This window comes from Colias philodice, chromosome 14 (assembly GCF_061535455.1).
Source record: "Colias philodice isolate Cphi_HAF_F1 chromosome 14, ilColPhil1 Martin Lab GWU primary, whole genome shotgun sequence".
Lineage (NCBI taxonomy): Eukaryota > Metazoa > Arthropoda > Insecta > Lepidoptera > Pieridae > Colias > Colias philodice.
Genome location: NC_143099.1, coordinates 7,436,740 through 7,452,620, shown reverse-complemented (window position 1 = coordinate 7,452,620; position 15,881 = coordinate 7,436,740). Strand labels below are relative to the sequence as shown.

At 35.0% G+C, this 15,881-nt stretch overlaps 1 protein-coding gene across 2 annotated transcripts in view; it reads right to left on the bottom strand.

Annotated features, from left to right (window-relative positions):
• Kdm3 (Lysine demethylase 3) overlaps positions 1-15,881 on the bottom strand; it is a 138,123-nt gene that overhangs the window by 64,869 nt on the left and 57,373 nt on the right. The window contains exons 1-2 of one of the 2 annotated variants that reach the window (XM_089703035.1): positions 12,564-12,719; positions 5,916-6,030 (exon numbers count right to left, since the gene is read on the bottom strand). In XM_089703035.1, coding sequence (XP_089559161.1) covers positions 5,916-6,030; positions 12,564-12,599 — 151 coding nt within the window. In that variant the 5' untranslated portion in view covers positions 12,600-12,719. Of the gene's footprint in view, positions 1-5,915; positions 6,031-12,563; positions 12,720-15,881 lie in introns of those variants that run through there. The other variant, XM_089703034.1, reaches the window with a different exon arrangement.

The window sequence follows — 15,881 nt, the reverse complement described above, 5'->3', positions numbered from 1 at the left end:
CATATTTTTTCCTACACTTCCCATTGTAATCTAACTATGCTTGGACATTGTAATCACTGAATCGTTTAATTAATATAATTATGCGAATTAATTAATATTGTTTTTAACTTTGTTTTTTGTAATGAATTCATTATTCCCATTTATTCCTATAAATATTTAAATACAGTATTATTAAAGCAATTATTTAACACGTTTATATAAATTGTTTGAATGTATGACGTTCATGTTGGTCTAAATTTAAAATTTAAATCATTGTTCATCGACAAAAACGTTTAAACAGCGCCCATTAAGTAAAATATGATAAACAACCCGCTCACGCAGCCAGCGCACTTTTGTTTCTAATTAAGCCGTAGTGAATCACGTCTTACGAGTTGCGTGTCACTGACCTTCGCGTAATTGCAGCCGGATGCGTGCCACGATTTCAGTGCTCAATCATTCCGTTCCGTTGAGCCGCTCGCCGCCAAAACATCGTTGTATTACACCTCGTTTCACCTCATTACAATCAGGTGGATTAGAATTTAGGGATCGGGGTGAGCGCGGCGCATTCCTGCACGATTGCCGCCCCGACCGCGCGACCCCTCGAGGCACGAACTAAGCGCTCATGACACATTCCCCCTCGCCCCCCGCGCCGCCCCCACCCGCCGCTCCCCCCGGGCTTCGTCGGCATGCAAATTTAATATTGTTACTTATTCCAACTTCACAAGGGCACTGGTATAAGCTGTATGTAGATGTAGAGCGAAACGTGTTAGCGCGGCTGTTTTTGTGCACGTGGGGAACACAGCTTGGGGTGATTCTATTCGAGGTTGAAGGGTTTCATTATCGCTACTCGTAAATCAGTAAAGTGAATGAGAATGGAAAATCGGTCACATTCAATTAGAACGCTTTATGCATCCAAATTATGTAATTCATTACCATCGACGTCTTAAAACAGTAACGTAACTTAGAAATTTAAATGCAGATGCATACATATATAATCACTAGAGACAGATCACAGAAACATCTATGATAACATCAACCTTGAAATGCAGATGAATTGCGAATATGTACTCATTCTGAAATTTACGGAACACCAGTGCATGTAGCTGTAAATATGTAAAGTTATGCAAACTGCGCACCAACGTGAATATATACGTAAAATTTCACGTAATATCACCACCAGAATGCAGATTACTTCGTTATATAACCAACGTTTCTCTAAAATTAATCTTTGTGCCAAAAATACGCGTTTCCTACACGAAATATGTCAGCGTCAACGTAAATGATAATATTATAATGAAACTTGTTTTATAAATACTCATGTCTAGGTACATTTGTTAATACTCACGTCGAACATATCTAAAATATCGAAACGAGTTTTCAAAGCACTCAATTAATTCTGTCCTTAAAGTTATGGTAATATTGACCCCAAAACCGTGTAATAAAGACTCAAATATAAAGTATACCGGTACCAATTAAATTAGTAATATGCGAAATATTTTGTCTCTTATCATTTCATTTCCAAGAAAGGTCCTTTAAATAACATGTTAAATTATGATATCAGCAAAAACTGGGTTTGAAAGGTAAAACCTCCGTTTTTGCAATAACCAGATAAAGTACAACTACATGAACATGTTCAGCTTACACGCATACTTGTTAAACTCGTTTATTTTAATAAAAACGAAGAACTTAGAAGTATGTTATGTTATTTATATATTATATGCGATTGCGACATGCGACAATATAACAATAATTTAATAAATAACACAGTATTAGAAGCTTATTGGTCAATAACCGTAATGTAAATAAGCCCATCGTTCCGAAAAAGGTTCACAATTAAGAGTTTCATTAAACCGCGTTAATTGAATTTTGAATAAAAAAGATGGTGGGTGGACGTGGCCAGGGGCACAATGATGGTCGCCAAAACCAATTAAAAGCAAATTGTTCAGTAAACAAGCGAAGCAGCGCGGAACCAATATCCGAATTCCGTTTAACTGACACAAAGGACTGTCGTTTCCACCATTGTATATTTGTGTGTACTACATCAACAACTAGACTTCTAGACAGATTATTTTCTCTTTAGTACGACGCAACGGCAAGATGATTAATATATTAATTTCCATATGAAAAGGACCAGTGAACCGTGTTCAAACCAAGCCTTATCTAACACCATGACGCACATTACATTAATACGAATAATATGTGATATTAATTTATATATGTAGTTGTTTAACAGTACATATTGCTATATACATTATACAACTTCCCCTTAATACAAAGTAGAAGCTTTGTTAAAATGGAAGAGCAAAATTTTCCGTTTATGATCCAGTAAACTTATTTCTCGAAAGTTCATTTCATTATCTTTTCAGTCTCAATGAGAAATTGTACGTTCATAACATTGTTTGTTCTATTTTTTACATTCATTCTATATGTACGTAAAATTGAAATATTTCTCACTTTGTTTTTCAATAATAACTTCTAAACTAAGATTGAGAAAGACATCTCGTTTCCAATCTAAAGTTACAAAGCGGTCTGAAAACAATTACGATATTATTCAGTAACAACCTTTCAAACCAGTTTTGTTTTAAACTCACCGACAGGCGAGCATTATTCCAATGAAAGTGACCGAACTTCCGAACAACGGAAAAGTTGAAACAATCCGAGCAATATTTGTTTGGGACTTTAAGTGTTCACAACTTTGAAACCAATATAAAGTTCGCTACTGTCTGAATACATTACATAGTTGCCAACTATGGATACAGATATTCAAATTATTTCGCTCAATTATTACTCGAAATTATACAAATTTCAGTGAAATAATTCTTGTGTTTCAAGGACAAATGATTATGTGAAACAGGTACCGTTTAGATAACTTTAATTACGTTAATTCATATAGTAGATAAACCTTATTCAAGTTGGAATAAGAAATAAACATTCTGTATAAATCTTATCAATATGTAACATATTCTTACGTGAACAAATTATGGGGTATATTAAGAGAAGGTAGATGAATATCGTGATGAGTTTACATAACCATAAAACACACGACAACGATACACATTTTAATATTTATTAGCGATTGACGAAATTATACGAACGGTTGTTCGAATACAAGGTGTCAGACACAGCTCTTTATTATGTAAATACGCATCGGTCACGGTTACAAAATTTAATTTATTTTGAATTATTCAAGAATAATTAAAGCGACTCATTCATGAAAATTACAATGTCAAAAGAGGGAACGGTTGATTTACGAAAATTAATTTCGTATACCGGGTCGTGTTTATGCATCGAGACGTTTCAAACGGTCATAATATTACACAATACAGAGATTGTAATTTACAATTTAAATAGGGCTATAAAGGTTATAATACAATGTATATTGCCGTTATAGATACTTCATAAATATGTAGAGTAGTTGAGCAATTAATCCATAGAGATAAAGTTAAATTACTTTTGATAGGTATAGGCTAATAACTAAAGTCAATATGTACTGGCAGTAATGAAGGTTAAAATTATTTATCCAAAGTTAGTTTGTATCTACATTTAATTTAAATGTAGTTAAATATTTCATTTTGATAAAGTGTAAGTAGCTAGTTTTGCAACACATTTATTCGCACATTCTGAAATAAATAATCCATGTGAAAATATTTTTACTACACGACTTTCAAATGCGGTCGATAATAATTAATACATCAATTAAAATACTCTACACGTTTTGAATGTCTTACGAGAATCGAAAATAGATCATTTTGTCTATTAAAAACTCAAAAGAATTTAAAACAAACACGACTATCTATGTAAATACAGCACGTAGTGTGATTTACATGACACATCCCTGGGAGGGGTCGCAGCCAGCCCGTGACGTCACACGCCTGTCACGAACAGAGGCCGAAATGAAAGCACGTTTTATCAGCCTTTATCGTGGATACAATATTTCAGTCAAAGGATAACCTTTTAGCCGAAGGACGCACGTAGAATTTAATTTCTTATTTGTCGACAGCTGATGTGATACGAATAGAAATGACTGTAAACATTATATTTCTCCCTGGAAAGTACTTAGGTTAGGTGTGCTTTGGAAACGACGAGAATAAATATGGAAATTTCGTTTTAAGTCAAATCATAAGCAATGTTATGCCTTATGTATATTAAAGTTGAAAGCGAAATTTATTATAACACTAGGTACCATATTTATACACGAAACACGTTGAAATCGAAAAATATTGTATCCACGAATAAAGATTTCGACATATTTAAATATTAATATTGACAACGGTATTAAAATTCAATAGCCATAGAAAATAGATATATGTATATCAAAACTAAAAGGTACATTTTAATTCAACTCTAAAATCCAAAGTGGAATACGTTATATCAACTGACATGACAAGTAACAAATAAAAGGTTATGTTTTCGTGTGAAAAACACACATGTTCCGATTCCATTTCATAGCAAATGGACGTCATCCATCTTGATTCTTGACTGCAATCGCCAGCCCGAGCCCTCCATTAGAGGAAGTATACGAGCATCGGATTTATGTTGAACCCACAATATATAAATCAATTGCTATTTTATTTCCAGTTGAGTTATTTGAGATTATTCCATAGTAATAATAGATTCTATAAGCCATTACGTTATTACGTTACGTAATTCAATTATAACAATCCTACGTAGTTAATTGTAAAACACGACTGATTAATAAGAATGTATTGATGAGCATTATTCCTCATTAATCAATGCAAAACGTTATCACACAAACAAAGCAGTTAATTACAAACGATAGTTTGTGTCATTAATCAAACTTTCTTTTTGTCATTAATTCGTTTGTTTATATCTCGATTTCTTTTCAACTGTGTCTATTCATTATACAAGTCCTCAGTAATTACAGACATCAGTGAAACATTTAATACATAGCAGTCAATGGAAATACCATTGAATGCACATCCAATTTCATTTCAGACTAAAGCAATGCACCTGAATGGTTGAATCCTCCACTATTAAGCATCCGGAATGGATCCCCCGAGAGCCTTTGAGGCTACAACGTTACGTGTAATCCATACTAAACCTTATGCCCAGAAGACCGTTTATTAAGCGGTACTATCGTTTCTATTCGCTTTACATAATATATTTTATCACTGGATAATATCTCTCGCATAATTGTTACGTACAATATTAATAGCATTCACTATTTCATAATTAAGTAAATTTTCCACTAAAGTAACTATTTTATGTTAACCTTTTATTAACCGACTTCAAAAAAAAGGAGGAGGTTATCAATTCGGCCGGTATGTTTTTTTTTTATGTATGTACACCGATTACTCCGAGGTTTCTGAACCGATTTACGTGATTCTTTTTTTGTTCGATGCGGGATGGTGTCGAATTGGTCCCATAAAAATTTTATTCGGATAGGCCCAGTAGTTTTTATTTTATGAGCATTTTTGTCTGTATATTTGTAAATGTTGCAAGTGCAAGTTTGAAGTCGGTTGTTTTTAACGCAGTTATCACTTGTTTAGTGTTTAAGTTTAAAAGTACGAAATAAGAAAATATTTTCAACATTTCATTAAAACACAAATGAAATTCCATTTGCGAGAATTCGGATGCATTCTATGTAAATGATTAAGGTAAACACTACTGTTATTTTCCATATTATTTCCTCAACATGACTTTAATTAAAAATACAATTGTAAAATAGTTGGCATTGTTGTCATAATTACAAATACTAACGTCATTGAATTGTTTTCTTCATATTTATAGCTTAACATTAAAACAATTATACCGAGACCATGAACGAAGTTTAATAAAAAATTGAAAAAGGTTTTCAAGGAAAGAACATGAGGACGTTTGTTCAAGAAATTAGTAATTGATGTTCGTCATACATTGTTCAGACATGTTATTTAGATACATAACGTTGTATACATTCAATGTAGTGATTATATTACCTGCTGGCTGGGGCGGAGTGGGTTCCGTAGGGTTTATTTGTCCGTTGTTCCTCACAGCTGCTTTTTTTCTACCTCCAGTGGTTGCTGGACTCTTGGTCGCCTCTCGCTCCACTCTCTGTAAATAAAAATACATTTTTATATACTTTAACTGGATGCCAAAAATGGTAGTCGTACAAAATCGTACACGACAAAAGAACTATAGTAGAGTCTAGTAGGTAGAGTCATGGTAATAGTCGATATTACTAAATTATAGAACAAACTATTGCATAAACATAAATGACAGTATTATTTTCAAATTAACAACAGTACGCTTGTCGCTTTATTAAGATAATGGTTATTGTTTGACTGTTCGTGATTAACCGACCGTTCTGCGGTCTCATTAAAATGTAATTTAGGCCGTCTCTAATCTTCGACGTAGCATCCGCCGTTCGTAATCAAAATTTATGGAACGGAATCGTTTTAAAAGTAAGAAATCTGGAGATTTGTTACTAGCAGGGATGATTTAATAGTATTAACGTTGAAGTAATGAGCCTATATGCTATAATGGAGGCCGAGTCATCGATGTACGAGTCTTCCAATACAATGAGTCAGCGTTTTTAGCCTTCAGGCTCGATATTGGCAAGTCAGCGGCGCACCTCGATCATTGCTGACTTGCCGGAATGAACCGCTCACTGCACTTATACTGATTTATAAACGATAGCGATAAGCCCTATTAGAATTGTTCCATTCATTTACACGGCCGTTTACTCCAGATGCGACAAGACTAATAGACGCCTTCAGAATTAATCTGCACTTTGGGCCTTAATCATAAATCAAATGTAGAATTGGAGGGATGTAAATATCAAAGATAATGCTTGTGTAAATGTGTTAAAATATTCTAGAGCTCCATTGTTATAAAACTGTACCTAGTTCTTCTGTTACATAAACACTTAAAATAAAATTTGTCTCCCTTCTATAATAAGATTAAAAATAATAAAACCATTAAAGGCAGCTGAGCTGTAGACATAAAACATCGTTGAAAATATAAAAGGGACGTAGAGTACTGACACGACATTCTTACGTTCTTAGTGCTCGAAGAAATTGGGGCAACTGTGGCTAGGGTTGCTAAACAAACTTTAAACTTTATCTATGAAAGATATTATAGATAATCAAGACATACCCAATTATTTAATCCCAAAACAAAAGCAAATACACAGTACACAAAGACATTCTAAATAATTATTACATTCATTTCACCATCCATAAGTTGATTTATAACAAAAGGTCTAACCGAATTCACCGGTTCGCAGCCCTACTGGAGGGCGGTTCTCCCTGAGGGAGGCAGAAAGGCCTGAACTGTTTATGTGCACAAGCTCGGAGCTCGAACATTATGCTTTGACAGCGCGCTGCGTCATCGGGAAATTGACAAACAGCCGGTTTATGGATCTAGGAAGTATTTTGATAGCTATCGTGTTAAGTAAACTTCGTTGTGCCGCCACTTTGAGACTAGACGCTTGCATGCTTTAATAGCTAACAGCCATGAGACGCAATTATATAAGCTATAAACTGATTACAGTTAATATTAATATTTGTCTATTATAATTTATTACACAAATTTTATATACCTACCTATGTTTCAATGTAAAATCTATCGAAATTAAAATTTGTCGTTTATATACTAGTTCATACAAAACGTAGCCTATAGTACTTTTTTTTTACGCTGCAATAGGGGAGCGCTTGGCCACAAACAGTACACACAGTACACAGTACAGTACACATATATTTGTGTGCTATAGTGTTATCGTATAGTACATAATATGTAAAATATTTGTTTGCTGTTATCTTCGCACTTGCGTGAAAACCTATGCAAAAATAGATCAATGAACTAAAACGTATAAATCTGATCAAAGCACAAACGATGAAATAAATAAACAATAAATAAAACGCATCAATCGTCGATCCCTTGATTGTAAAATATACAAATGCTTGTAAACTTAAATGTAACCATTTCTTCGTTTGAAATTTAGGTTTTTGTATCTTTAAAAATCTATCCATGATCATAAAAATATTTATCTTAATAATTATTAGTAGCCTCACTACTGTAGTTACCCTATGCGAAACCATTACAAAATTTTGAAAAATCTACAAACTTTCAATAAAATATGTATCTATATTCGTTTTCAATTACCTACTTCTCAATATTTTTTACATTTTGTCAACCTGTAATCCTGCACTATGCAGCTATTATGTATGAGAAATTATTAACTACTTTACATAAACATTTTCGAAAATCTTCAAAAAGAGTAAAAAGATAAAAACAAAAGTATAAGTGAAAGTAAAGTATGATATAGAAAGTGGCCGCACGTTGGACTGACCTACGCAATGTGACGAAGTGGGCCACGGCGCTGATTGCACAACCATCATGCTTTTAGCCTCTAATCTCTTCGGAATACGGTAATGTACATGTTTCCCTTGTTTTCTTTGCGTTTTGTAGCTTTTTGCTTGAAAGATTTGAAATATTTAGTTTCAGTTTTCACATATAATACCTACTGTGAATTCGCTTATAACTATTTTCTTTCTATAATGAAAATAATATTGAGAAATTACATTTAATTCATTGACACTAGCATTATATAAACCAATTATTAAATTGTTTAGTAATCTTTAAATTCAATGTATCATATATCGAACAGTTACCGCCATCTATTAGCAACCGGCGGAACTAAAAGATCGATGACACGTAACACGTGAAATATAACTAATTAATCCTTCACTATGAGTCATAAAAGAAGGTCACAATTCCGCGTTCGCGTGCAACGAGGGTGAAGTAGCAATTTCTTCATATTACTACTCCCCGCTGCGCCCTCCCTAACCCCTAGCGGAGTTCACGAACCGTATGCCATTTCAACACTTGACACTAATGACAGAACCGTAACGTGGCGAGTGCATGCGCCTGTTTAATGCCTCTACACCTGCTCCTTCCCATTTCGACGTCCTCGAGAATATACGCATAGTATTCAATTACGAAATCTTTTCATTTTAATTTCACGCCTCCGTCATACCACTTTTGTGGTTAAGCGTACTTTACCTTAATGAGAGAGATGTAAAGATGAATTATTCAACACAATACAACGAAACTTAAATACTTTAGCACTACGGAATGAAAAAATAATTCACGTTACTCAGATATTTCTTATTCTGGAAATAAAGCTCAACATTTCATTACAAATGTACATAAAATTTCCTCAATCTCCATCGCTGACGTTGACCCGCGTCCTCAGGGAGTGTTCGTAATATACTGACATAAGTATTTAATCTTCTATACAACTCTACAGATCATAATAGAGACAAATATTTTATGAGAGTAATAAATAAAGGTCAACTCTACATTTAAATAGAAAACGCAGCATCTGTGAACGCGTATGTGTTACATGTACAATGTAACATAAGAAAATCCCAATTACACTAAAACAGAATGTAATAACACGAAGGCATAAAATATTATTACTAGACAAGCCTCTGAAACGTGGTGTGCATTAAACGTAGGACATTTCAGACATTCATAAAAGCAAACGATCCATTTTATGTCAATGTTTTACTTGTATGTCAGTCACCTTGGAGCCTACAATTCTTACTTTGTGCTACTCGTAACACACAATTATACAACTAAATAATAATAGAACATTCAAGAATTTAGATTCAACAATATTACCCTAAACTTGCAAGCGAAATTTCTAGCCTCAACTATTTGAATAATCCATTAAATATGGCAATTAAAGCAGACAAAACTCTGACAAACTTATTGCAAAATCTCATCTAATCTAAAAACTAATTGCAGTAAAACTTTCTTTTCTTATCGTCTGCGTAGAACCTTGGATTGAACTTCGACCTCAGAAATCACTGTTACTTAAAGTGCCAGTCTAAAAACTAAATGCTTGCAATAGATATGAATGCAAAAAAGTTAGGAAGTAATTAGCCCACAGCCCGTAGCGAATCTAATTCGTCTGGGTTCCGCATCTGAAAATCACGTTTCGACACAAATTAATCAACACTCTAACTTTAGTACTTCAGTTAGCTTTATTATTCGAATAACTAGGAAACAAAATATGGAAGCAATAAAATAAATGTGATCACTACAATATTGATATTGTTATATGATATAATAATCAAATCAATGTTTATTATGCTAGGAACAAAAAAAGCTTCACGAACACTGTTAAGCAATTTTCTATTAATGCTCTTGTAATTACGAGTACCGTTTGCTCATTATAGTTTATTCAAATAGCCGATATCGAGAACCATAACATCCCACACACTACCTATCCAACATTACAATCTCCGGCAATAAAATTGGTACTGTAACTTATAAGAGCGATGTAATCAAATATGTTTAACGAGCCAAGCGTAGGTTGCATATTATCGTCGAAGTAGAAGCCAGAGGCTTTGTGGAAGGGCCTTTGATATGCACAATAAACAAGATAGGCATTGTACGGGGGCGTAGTGAACCGTAGCGCACAGGTACTGAATACACGTATACATAAATTACACAAATACGATCGAATTGTGTTCACATGGCAACAGAGCACACATTCATAACATAGTTGAATCGTGATTAAACAACAGCCCGCGCTCTATTGTTAAAATGTCGCACTGGAAATAATGTAACATTGAAACGTGACGAAGTTCCCAGTTAATTTTAATGTTCAATTAAATAATTTGAGTAACAATTTTTAAAAGTGAAAACTGAAAGGAAGTTATGACAGAGTTGATTGCTTTTAAACAGTAAACAAGTTTGTTTCAATAAGGTCAAAGGAAGTAATTTCTCGGAAATTTCACCACGTGTAAGGTTTGACGCCCACAGCGATCTTTGTTATGTACTCGCTTTCATAGAAGCTTAGGAAAGGATTGAAACAAATTGAATACGAATTACGATTTCAACAATAACGTATCAAATATCTGTGGAATATTTGATCTGTCAACAAAAATAATCACAAGGTGCTTAGATTAAAGAAAGCATCCAGAAATTGTTTTGAATTAAGGCATAAGATGCCATGTCTAGTGTATATTAAAAGCTAATAATACCCATAGACATGAATTTAACGTCACAAAGAGAAAGGAATCACCACAGTCGCAACTTATCCGATCGACTTATTCCTTTCCCCAAGATTTCAAATAAAGACGCCATTTATTTGGCAGAATCGCAAAAGCTTTTCCAAATGAGAACATAAATTTGTCACAAGATTTTATTATACATACAGGCTCTTTGATAGCGGGTGAACGGCCCACTTAATACCGACGGGTGATTTATTTTCACTTATCTCCTACTCCCGTTAGCTTTTGTAGCTCGTATATTGGGCTGTCCAACGTTTACAATACTGTTTCTATTCCCCTTAATGTATTCATCATGACAGTTATTTCATATTTGTTACGCATCATAGAGTGAGAGTTTTTCTTTACTAGACATTGAATAGATTACGATATTGTTTTCTAATAACCACGTATATTCTGTACTAAAGTTATGATACCTTCATTATGTTTGTAATTACGTTCTATAATCACATTGAGCTATTTCCCAAGCGACTTTCAAAAGATAAAGTTAATTTGTAACATTTCAACTAATCACAACATCGTTAACTAGAACCTATTCACTAAGAAATAAATTAATTATGTGTGAATTATCTATCGACGAGTTAAAAACAGTTACGTAACTGAGCTCATTATGGTTGAAGTGATTACATAATGAGAGCGCTGGCCGACAGTCTGACCTTTCTTACATTACACTGCACCTTATCGATATCATACCACTGTGCAACTTATGTTCTATACTGTATATTGGTATATTCTATAGACTATATATTATCGCAGGCTGAGAACACAATGATTGTATGGGGACTATAACCAGGTGAACACCCTTTGGGAATAATTGTTGTGGATAACAATAGACGTTTGTGGCTTTCTATCAGGTGGCCCTATTACTTTGTCCTCCTTTTGCTACAAAATAATAATAATCTAACGCGATATTTAAATTGAATAAACAACTGTCCAATTTATGTATGTTTTCAAAGATATGAAATATTATAAGCACGTAATAGCATTGTACTACGAAAAGTGTATTTGCCTTGCTCGTATTTACGATTCATTCAAGGTTGAGTAAAATACGTTCATGTATTTTAATCCTTGTGTAAATATGGATTCTTTTCAATAAGCGTTCGCACGTGATGCACACTAATCGCTCTGTAATAATAGGATTAGACTAGTTGTGAGAAACTTTCTATGAAGGAAGGTGACGTGTTATAAATTTAGTATTTACATAACTAAAAAAAATACTCTTTATCCTTGTTTATAATGGCATAACAATAAAATATAACTTTCTTGGTTAAATAATAAGATTTCAATGAACTGTCTTCAATTAGGGATCCCTCACACACCCGTCCGTTTACATTCCTATTTATCGACTCTACGATTGCCAAAGCAAATCTATAAAAGCGACAAACAAAATTGCCATTAAAAATTAACTTTTAAAACAAATAAAAGATTATTCTTTAATACGCGAATGAAATTTGAATCGCATTGGAACCGTGAAGCCACATAAACGAGTTTAGAAACGTTCATAACAGGTTAAGCCAACGATCGATCGACACACGTTACAATGACCCGAAGACTACTTACACACGGCACATCATTCACCGCCATATTCCCGTACATTTCTACAACGATCGTGCGCACAATTTCACAAAAAAACTTTCTCAGAGCACGTTTATAAAGAAATACCACGGCAACGCGGGTTGGAACATACTATGTTCGTACGGGCGACGTGTTCCCGGTACATTTATCTCAATCTCGGAGGAGTGCCGGAGGGCAAGAGTGCAACACGACTCGCCCGACTGGTACCTCCCGTCCCGGACCCCACGACGCCGACCGGTTTCCTAGTCCACTACCGAGCATGGATATGCCCTCTCTAACTAGATTACGGCGTAAATAAGGTTAGCTACCGCTGTTGGCATTCATCCTATTAAACAATAAAATAACTCGATCGAAATTGCTATTTTATGCTAATGAGATTACTGATTTTAAAGCTCACTTCATAACACACAATCCCATTTATATTCATGGAACGTAACTAGACGAAGAAACGCTAAACTATTCAATAACCCAATTTAACTTTATTGAACTTATAAAAAACAGCATCATAATTAGCATTCAGTAATGGAAGACAATAGAAGAATTAAGGTCAAGCTGAAAGACAAAAACGCGTTATTCAGTGGGCAGCGAGGCGAAACTCGATGTAATTTAAATAACGGTAACCAAATAATTAGCATAATATCAACCTTTGTATTATACACGAACTAATTGGATAAAAGCGCAATCGGTTGGCATAATCATGAAAGCGAGTTATACAATCGTGCTCGTAAATGACGTCAACCGTCGAGACTTGTTAAATCAAAACAGGAGATTAGCATAATGGCGCATCTCGAATGCAGCAGACGATTATCGTAAATCGGAACGCAATAGCGCCGTGACTCTGTGAACTTAGCTGGTATCACGCTCACGACTGCGCTAACAGACATCTTCCGTGAAACAATTGCATGGAATTCTCAGCGTTTGATATTCGAAAGTCTAATATCATTCGGTTCGAGATAGAGCCACTAAGCCGTGTATGCGGGCTATGGTTGTATGTTGTCAGGTGAGATTTATTCACGTAGCTGAAACATGCGACAGGGTGGGCGTGCGTGGGCTGTAGACGGTAGAAACCGCCTGTACGTATTAAAGCCCATATATAGAACTTTATTATCTTCCACGAATACATAATAATATACATAAATAATAAATATTATCCGTTCAAAGCACCTGCTTTAGAGAGGTTCTTATAAAAAGACTAAAAGTAGGTTAGATTCAATTAATATGAAATAGTGCAATACAATAGATTTCAATCAACGAATGTTTATAAATAGTTTTGCCCTGGCGCGGTCGCTTTATAATACTGAACAAAGGAACAATAACGACTAACAAAGAAGTTAGAAAAGAACAAAAGCAAACATCGAAGCGGGTTAAACGAGCTATTTCCTTCCAAGACGACGTAATAACAATAACAAGGGATGACTTTGTGTGGCATTGCATAAAACGATTCGATATAAAAAAAAAACTTCTCTGCAATCAATCAACCGATGAAGCGGAAAATCATACATAACTCGATCTATTCAAAATTTAAACGGTCTAATAAACTAGATTGGGATAACGGAGATAGTAAATTATTTTGATCACAGGTGTGAGTGAGATAGTAGTATTATCGGGGTGTGGCTATCAGTAGCTACTTTGTATGCGCTGTGTGCCTACATTGCCCGCAAATGCATAATACATATAACTTGCACGTTTGTATACGTAAGTGTATGTGTATTAGGCCGTGCACATGCCATTATATGCTAATTAGCTTTCCAAGGCGCGTTCACTGTTGCAGATTAGATTCAAGCGTAACCTTCTAAACAAAGTCATTTACATAATTGATACATATGCTAGTTAATAAACACGGCAAATAAAAATAAAGCTAAAGCTGTAATAAAATAAGTTACATTTTACAATAAAGTAGAAAGAAGTAAAGAAGAGTCTACGCTTATAATAAATGCGAAAGTAACAAGAGGAAATTACAAGTGCTCATTAATGTCAATGACCAACGCTAGCCGGTGCTCAAGGAGATAATCATTTGAAATATGTACCGGTAGTGCACGCTCCGAATGGCCACAAATCACCAAAATCACTTCACGACGTCACGCGTAACATTCAAAACTCGAACATGTGACGATAGTGCGGTGAAAGGTAAGATGTGTTCCGTAAACGGTTCCGAGTTTAGACTATAGAGTAACTGAGTGTAGCCGGCGCGGGAGAATGGCGCAAACTGGAGCCGGGAGGGGCGGGGGCACCCCCTCGCGCGCCCATGGCCGCCCCGCTACCCGCGCGCCGCGCTGCTCGCCCTGCCGGTCCCGGCCACCAGACAGGCTTGCATAATTAATTAGACTTCGCACTCCCGTCATATATTGCACCTTCCGCATGCAAGGTCATCGTTTTTGTTACACGCCTTGACAATATCTTATCGATTAGCTCATCACTGCTTGTACTAATTATTCGTTCAACAGTTTTTGTTTACATCGTTGCAAATACTGCAACGAAATTTGTAGGGTGTAGACTGTAGAGCATACAGTTAAATCACACCTTTTGCCACACATAAATATTTTACAGTTTACAACATTGTATGAAATGTCAACCTATTACTAAAGCGTACTTCCAAAATAACTCAAAAGGTCGTGAACAGCTACAATAGCTGAATAATTTAACAATTCCCTTAAACGTGTAATAAATCTTCCTTCAAAACGTTTAATTAGATATGAAACGCGTAGTCCTCCAGGTCAATATGAATAATATTAACCTTCAAACAAAACAAGAACAAAGTAAGCAGTGAGTGGCACGATCAAACAGGCCCTTGCTAGCCCCCAGAGGAGTGGGTAGGGGGGACACGAGCCAGACGTAATCCGGCATCCCGACGCGATCGATATCCCTATCCGCTGCATGAGAACTCGCATTAACTAACTCTGACAGAGGTGGAAAGTCGGCCGATGTTGTTACAAACTTTACCGATTACCCGGCAAACTCTTCCTACTTGTATTATAAATGTATCATGCTGGCAAATGAAATAATGACTTCGAATGTGTGTTACGTCAGTAGAATATGTACGTTGAAATAGACTTTTTGAGAGGCATGTGTTTAGATAAACAATTTAGGAATCTTCACCATCAATTCGAAGTCTACTATGAGAGTTATACCTGAGGATTAAAACAAAACCGTTTTATAGAATCAAATTGCTACATAATCACAAAATTGTTTCCATATCATTTCATCTAACAAAATGTAAAAATAATATCCGTCCTTACCCCACATAAAGCGATGATAAAAGAATAAAAATGCAAATAATTGTCATCAATCATCGTTAGCTTGTCC